At 33.3% G+C, this 7,814-nt stretch overlaps 1 protein-coding gene across 2 annotated transcripts; it reads left to right on the forward strand.

The window, feature by feature from the left end:
* The first annotated feature begins 2,682 nt into the window (after nucleotides 1–2,682).
* LOC120122605 lies at nucleotides 2,683–7,514 on the forward strand. Of its 2 annotated transcripts, none has more exons than XM_039141733.1 (10): nucleotides 2,683–2,895; nucleotides 3,358–3,424; nucleotides 3,526–3,782; nucleotides 4,175–4,685; nucleotides 4,789–5,400; nucleotides 5,692–6,132; nucleotides 6,321–6,515; nucleotides 6,694–6,750; nucleotides 7,121–7,183; nucleotides 7,292–7,514. In XM_039141733.1, exons 1-10 carry the CDS (start codon nucleotides 2,870–2,872, stop codon nucleotides 7,304–7,306), a joined length of 2,244 nt encoding a protein of 747 aa, XP_038997664.1. In that variant the 5' UTR covers nucleotides 2,683–2,869; the 3' UTR covers nucleotides 7,307–7,514. The 2 variants fall into 2 exon arrangements, with proteins under 2 accessions (XP_038997664.1, XP_038997663.1); XM_039141732.1 differs by having other exon boundaries at nucleotides 2,684–2,895; nucleotides 7,272–7,513.
* Nucleotides 7,515–7,814: the final 300 nt, after the last annotated feature.

Genomic DNA, 7,814 nt, shown 5'->3' on the forward strand with positions numbered 1-7,814 from the left:
AAGAGTAATGATATGAGTACATGAATATATGAAGCAAAAGAAAAATGCTCATGTTATATGATATGAGAGCTATAGGTATAGTTGGCATGCCAAGAGCCGATGGTCTACGCGGTCCTTCGGGACATATACAGTGGTCCATCGGGACAAATACATAGGTCATTCGGGACAAATTTCATATGCCACTCAGTGGGACTTATACGAGCTGTGGTGACAGCAATAGTGCACAACATCTATGTACTCACATATCTTTAGTTCTCACCAGTGTACCATGGGCTAATAAAGAGATAATATCAAATACAATATATATATGATGTATATGTTTTTGATGATACGAAATGCGTTATCTGAATTATATGATGTTATGTGTGTTTTGTTATGAAATGATATATGTGTTCTATGATGTATATGGAAATGTTCAACATATGCTTATATGATAAAAATGAATTAGTGATAATAACATGATTATTGATAAATATGTTCATGATAAATGTATATGTTTTATATGCCTCACTAAGTCAACGACTTAGCGTGTGATTGTTTCACGCGTAGGTTTTGAGAAGAGGAAGATTGATAAAAGTTATGCAAGAAAGGTCAATTCTTCCTTTCCAAAGATCAGATCAGAAAAGAAGTTAATAGTATGTATTTTGTAATACTGATAGTGGTTGACATGTAAACAAAGGTTTGAATCCGATATGTTTTAATCGGTTTTGTAAAATCATATGATTGAATTTTGTAATGTTTTAAATGTGTATATGTAAATGGAAATTTTATACGGATGAAACCTTAATTTTTTATGAATTTATAAGTATTTTACGAAAATATTGTAGCAGTACTGTAGTAGGATATCGGTTCCCTGACAGCAGTCTGGAAAATTTTAGCATTTGGTACTGTAGCAGGGTACTGTTCATGGTATTGTTCATACTGTTCACGGTACTGTTCATACCATATTTTACTATTCATAAATACGTTTTTGCCTCAAAATTTTATAACGAACACAATTCAACAATATATGATCGTATTTTCTTAATATAGGTTCAAATGTTTTATTGTTTTGCAAGAATAAAGGTTTTGAAATGTCAATGTGACATCTCAGATTCGTATCCGGATCGGATACGGGTTGGGGTGTTACAGAAATTATCATATTTATACTAGCATTAATATCATTATTTCTTATTCTTTAAATTAAATATTTTAACTCCACCAAATAGGGATAAATGATCCGTGTGTATATATATATAAACCTTTCGATATTGAACGCTTACATCTCTGGTATTTATGATGATAATATATATATATCAACCTCTTGATATTGAACGCTCCCACCTCTGGTATTTATGGTGCTCGAATCTAGATCCTCAAAGAATAACAACAATTCCTTTACCATGGAAGTTACTTGGTTCGTGCATGATCTGTATATATTTTAAATTTGACTTTATGTCACTTATATTGTTATTTAATAATTTTTTATTTTACCAATAATAGATTAATTTAGAGAGATGATGCAACAAGTCTTTTAAATAATATTTGAAATTTGAATTGTGATACTATAAAGAATAAATCAATTGAAATCAAATCATTCATAATAAAATTTTATAATATTTAATCTGAATTAACCGATTAATGAACTAAATACTTATAATTATATGAAAGATTCTTTTATTTATTTTTGATAAAAAAATACTTTTAGTTTAAATCCATTTTGAAATATATATATATATATATATATATATATATATATATATATATATGGTACAAAATCTTATAACAAAATAATTATGGGCGACTCATGTACACCACTACTTGATATCGCCTGTCGGTGTAGAGCAAACAGATATATTCTAAGAAAATTATCATTTTTAATAATAAAAATAATTTTTATTTTATTAATTAATTTTAATATGTACAATTATTTAATATGTCAACAATATAAAATTTTACTTTAATAAATGGAGTTAAAATACTTCCCTTTTTTATTTTTTTTAGTTTATTGAATATAACTTAAGAAAAAAAAACTAATAGTTGGATGATTTTTATTTATTATTTTAAAATAAACTATTAAAGTTAATTAGTAGTTTACTTAAGTTTAAAGGGATAATGCTCCGTTTGGCCCCTGATTTTTATTTTTGATCCTAATGTTTTTGTTGTAATGTGGCCTTTGATTTTAGCTTTGAGTTGTAAGTTGGCCCCTAATTTTCGCATTGAGATGCAATTTTTCTCCTAACTTTTTTTAATTGAAATTTGACCATTGAATTTATATTTGCTATGCAATTTGTCTTGCATGATTTCAAAATATTAATTTAAAATTTTATTTATAAATTAAAACCAATCTAAAGTGTTATAATTTATATTTTAAATTATAATTTAATATAAATATAAACATTTAATTAAGGATAAATTTATATTAAAAAACTAGGGGGCTAAATTATAGATCAAAGTTAAAGGTCAAATATAGCATAATGCTAAAGTCAGGGGCTAAATTGCATATTAAAATCAAAATAAAGGGTCAAAAGATATATTAGCCCAAGTTTAAAAGACAGCCGAGGGAATGAAAGGTGTAGGAAATGGTCCAAATGGGCCCACAAAGATAAAAAAAATCATGTGCGCCAAAGGCTAACTGACAAAAACGTACGTACGAATCTGATTATGAAGAGAGCAAGCAAAGATAGCACTGAGTTAATGGTTGCTAATTGGTAAATCTTATTCTTTCCTAATCCATTGTTGTTGCTGAGACGTCACTTCGCTTATCACAAAGTCAAGAGTTTTCCTTTTATATATTCGAACTTTACCAAATCCGATTGCCAATTCCAGCTGTTGCAGCTGCCAATTGCAGAAACAACAGTTAACCTGGGGGGGAAAAAACTTCATTTCCATGGATCTTTCCAGTTTACAGAATTGGTACCTTTTTCTTCCTTGATTCATGTTTTCTTTCTGTCTTTTGTTTTCCACTGGTTCTATCGTATGTTTTTGGGAACATGCAGTTATGGAGTTGACCTGCAAAGGAGGCCTGGAGTTTAGAATTTGTAGATATTTGAAGTAATGATTGGGCAAACTAGTATTTCGATTTAGAGTAATTTTGGGGTTTAATCATTTTTTTTAGGAGTGCCATTCATAGGGTGTAAGATAATCCAGCTGAAAAAATGTTTACACTGTGAAGTTGGAACTAAATAGAGTTGGAGTTAGATTAGGAAGCTCGCTTGAGCTTGTTAGAATTTGACATAGAATTAGAAAGGGTTTCATTTTTGACCCAACTCGATTTGTTTACCATATGAGAATTCTAGAAGTTGTATTTTCATTCAGATTCCGTTGTTCTCTTTTTGAGCTTAGCTGACTCCCATATTGTTTGTTTTTTGTTGCTAGTTATCTTGATTCCTGTAGGAGGCATGAGGTTCTTCCGAATTCCGGGGTTCTATCATGGTTTTCTGAGGTCAATTTTCAAGCATTCCTGGTTTCATATGAAACTTTTGGGTATTAAATGATGAGATTGCTTTTACTGCATTTTATTGATTCTTTTTTGTTATCATTCAGGCCAAGGTTCAAAAGTCTTGTCAAGAGAAGTGTAACATTGTGGTTTCTCTAAACCAGTTGAAAAATGATGATATTCCTCCACTGATCGACGTATTTCTAGCTATAGACTCATCTGATATTGATGCTGTTCACATCCGCCATCATGGACCAACTTCTGTTTTGAATGAAGAACACATACTTCCTTTGATGAATGCAATCAAACTAAAGCTCAGAGTAATTGAACTTAGTAACACATCTCTAAAGAAGGACTTTCTCCGGTCTGTAATACTTCTATCCCTTACAACATTCTCAATCACGTCAAGTTTTAATTACTTCCAAGATCAATTACTTGTTATCTTCCAGTTATTGTCTAGCTCCTAAAGATTCTACTAAGAATCTGTAGAATTTCGTTGCACTGATGTTTTAGGCTGGTATATAAGTGTTACCGATAAGATTGCAAAATGTCTGATGACTATCCTGTTGAATATCGTTTTGCCTTTGGTCCGCTTATTATTGACATTGTATATAAACTTCGTGTTTTGTGATTAATGTTGTATTTTTTCCCTGCTAATTTTCGACTGTTAACAACCAATGCTAGTAGCCAAGGATGTTGTTTGTATATGCCATTTTGACAAATACCAAACCTTTATTATTGTTGTGTTGTGCTCAGGGATCTCTTCAATGTTGGTCTGCCTTGCTGTGTTTTAAAGTTGAGGTCTAATAGTATCCAAAAGCTCGACATGATTGGAAGGTTTATGCGGTTACACACCCTGAATTTGGACTTCTGTACTTCACTCACTAGTTTGCAAAAAGACTGCTTTTCTTGCATGCCAAGTCTGATGCGTCTATCAATGTGTGAGACGAGAGTTGCTAATCTCTGGACAACAACTGAAGTTCTAGCAAAACTTCCTTCTTTGTTGGAACTACGGTTCCAAAATTGTTTGTGTTGCAAGGATACTGGGCCTTGCCCGGTGTCATCTAGCGAGAAAGAAAAACTTGAGGACAAGGAGCGCTCAAACGTGATTAATATCTGTTCATACAGTGAGGAAGACTCTTTTGGCACTGTATATGATTCATCAGAAGTTGATGAACCTAAGTTTTTGGGTTTCCTTCAAAAACGATTGGAAACATTACCCAGTCTGCTTCATAATTTATCTGCAGAGCTGAAACTGCAAAATGAGGTAAAATGACAATATGCTTGCAGCATTTGTCTATAGTGATAAGAGAAGTTTAGGTTTCTTTATAATCGTTGTTTATCTAACAGAGTATCCTTTACTTGTGCAGAAGGAGACCCCGAAGAAAGTTTCCGGTACACTGAACCAAGATATTTGGCATCATCCTTCACCCATATGCTTTGAGAAACATTATAGGGAGTACATGGTTGCTTCCTTACCTCGTTTAGCTGTATTAGATAATCTGCTGATCACAAAGAAGGAGAGGGAAACTTCGAAGACCATCGTTTCAGACTTCTATGAGTACTTGCCATACAAACATAACCACAAAAAAAGTGTTGTCAACATTTTGCAGAAGCGTGAAATGGGAACAAGTGGTATTTACTGTCGAAGCTCTTCAAAACTGAAGCAGACTTACTGTTATGGAAAGAGCCAATGTTTCTTCTCAAGGTCTCTTAGTGCTGCTAGATTCGGCTCTTCTTTGTGGCCCTTCTTACATCCCGTATCCAGCTTTAACCACATATCTAAAGGGGGAAATAAACGGCTTCGTCCGAGGCAATTTGAGTACCACCCTTCCAACTCCAGCCTTATGGCTTTAGGAACTTTAGATGGTGAAGTAGTCGTTATCAATCATGAGACTGGGAATCTTGTCGGTTATAATTCATCTGTAGGAATGATTAACAGTGTTCTAGGACTCTGCTGGCTCAAGAAATATCCATCCAAGGTATTTTCTGATTATATTTTTTTCATCTATAGTTCTTAATTACACAAGTGCCCTGTTTTTCCAGTCTGAATTAAATTTGTTTCTAAGAAGCATTTTGTGTTTTATAGTATAGTATTGTGAATATCACTGCATAAATGAGTTGAATTAGCTAGCAGTTAATCACTTAAATCTTATATTCATTCAAGCAACAGCCATGAGCATTATAAAAGAATAGCTTGTTATATGTTCAGCTGATCTATTTTGCTTCTTCTAACTTCGGCTATCACTGATTTTTCTGTGTTGAACAATCAGCTTGTAGCTGGATTCGACAGCGGTTGCTTGAAGTTGTTTGATGTTAATCATATGCTGGCCAAACTAGAAGACGCATCTTGTGGTTCTGATAAAGTTAATTTTGAAGATTTCAAACAATTAACTTCTGTTCATGTCAATGCAACGGATGATCAATTCCTTGCCAGTGGGTACTCAAAAGGCGTTGCTCTATATGACATTAGCACCGGGAAACGTTTACAAATGTTTACTAATATGCATCGAGAAGCTATTAATGTCGCTAAATTTGCTCATCACTCTCCTTTTATGTTCGCTACATCTTCATTTGACAAAGATGTGAAGATGTGGGACCTGAGGGAGAGACCCGATAACCCTTGCTATACCGCTTCAAGCTCCCGAGAAAATGTTATGGTTTGCTTTTCACCTGATGATCTCTATCTCCTCGTTTCAGCCATTGATAATGAGGTACATAGTTCTTTCTTAACTGTTGCTTCATACTATAGATTGCACCTATCTGAGAGAATTTATAATGTTTTTGACGATGATGAGCTTTGTTGTGCTTGAACAGGATTAAAAGACTAACGAAACTTGTCTGGTTTGTTCATCGGTAGTATTGAGTATTTTATCATTAATTTCTTAACGGTCTCTTTCAGGTTAAGCAACTTTTGGCAGTAGATGGAAGGCTCCATATGAATTTCAACATAGCTTCAACCGGAAGTTCTCATAACTACACTCGTTCATATTTCATGAATGGAAGAGATTATATCATTAGTGGAAGTTGTGACGAACATGTTGTTCGCATATGCTGCTCTCAAACGGGAAGACGACTTAGGGATGTCTATATCGAGGTACATTGTCAAATACCCGTACTTCAACCCTAAACCACTAATTAGCATGCATAATTTTAATGATATTTCATATCTCACATTTGGGTTTGGACCACTTGTTGTCAATGATCACCCTTCTAACAACTTTCTTTGACGTATTAGCAACCGATGATTTGAGGAATTTCTTGTTAATGTGTAGGGTATGGATTCAGGAAATTCTGTCTTTGTGCAGTCCTTAAGGGCTGATCCTTTCAGGGTAAGTCTGTTTTTTTTTTATTCCATTTTTCCGCAGATATGATGGACTGCTTTTCTCAACCATTTCCTCTGCTTTACAAGCCAACTAGATGTAGTCTTTTAAACATTTTGCTCGAGTCATTACCTTACTCTGAAACTTGGGCACATATGTATTATTATTTAGTCAGAAATACAAATGGACTGTAATCATGAAGTCGAATTTGTGAGCCGGAACATGTATGTATGTTGGATATATATATATATCACCATATCACCCATGCATGAAACAGGTCATGAAGGTATAGGTTATAAAATGTTATAAAACGTTGAAGCAGTTCATGATGTTATAAACTGTTCTTGATGAAATCTAACCCTTCTTTTTTTTGGAGCAGCATTTTAACTTCAGTGTCTTGTCGACCTCTATGCGACCCACATCAAAGCAGGAGATCATCAAGGTATAGGTTTTGCATCACTTTGTTTTTGTAGTGATTGTAGTTAAGTTCACTAGGGCCAGGTTTGGCTGATTGTTGTGCCCTATTATAGGTCAATTTGCTTGCCTCTAGTCACTACGCGGATGAATCTTCTCATGATCAAGGTATTTATTCTTACAGTGGTCTTGAAGTTTAATCTTGGTATCTCCATCAAGATATCTATGTATATAAAAAGAGACTACCCCTTTGTTTTGTAAATATATGATTTACTGCAACTGTATGTATATGTTGGGTTTAAAATAGGTGTAAAAGTAAAACTCAGAAAAATAAGAAAAACTGTGTATAATTTATTTTATTTTTTATCACTGGAGCATGGTTTTGTTGAATGAGATATGTTAAATAGGTGATTGTTTGGCTTTAATTTTAACTTTTATAGGATTATTTGTCATGTGATTTGTACAACCACTATCTGCAAGCTAGTTCTCAAGAGTGTTTTATTGGCTTTAATTTTTTACCTACCATCCTCTCGTTGTCTACAATTATGAGAAGTTATTCAACGTATTCTTTTATAATTTCAGACTCTTTCATTCTCTGTCTTAAATTTGCAAAGCAAGTTCATTACTTTATGTCGTTGATTTTGGTAAGAATTGATGGT

The sequence above is a fragment of the Hibiscus syriacus genome, unplaced genomic scaffold, assembly GCF_006381635.1.
Source record: "Hibiscus syriacus cultivar Baekdansim isolate YM2019G1 unplaced genomic scaffold, ASM638163v2 tig00110387_pilon, whole genome shotgun sequence".
NCBI lineage: Eukaryota > Viridiplantae > Streptophyta > Magnoliopsida > Malvales > Malvaceae > Hibiscus > Hibiscus syriacus.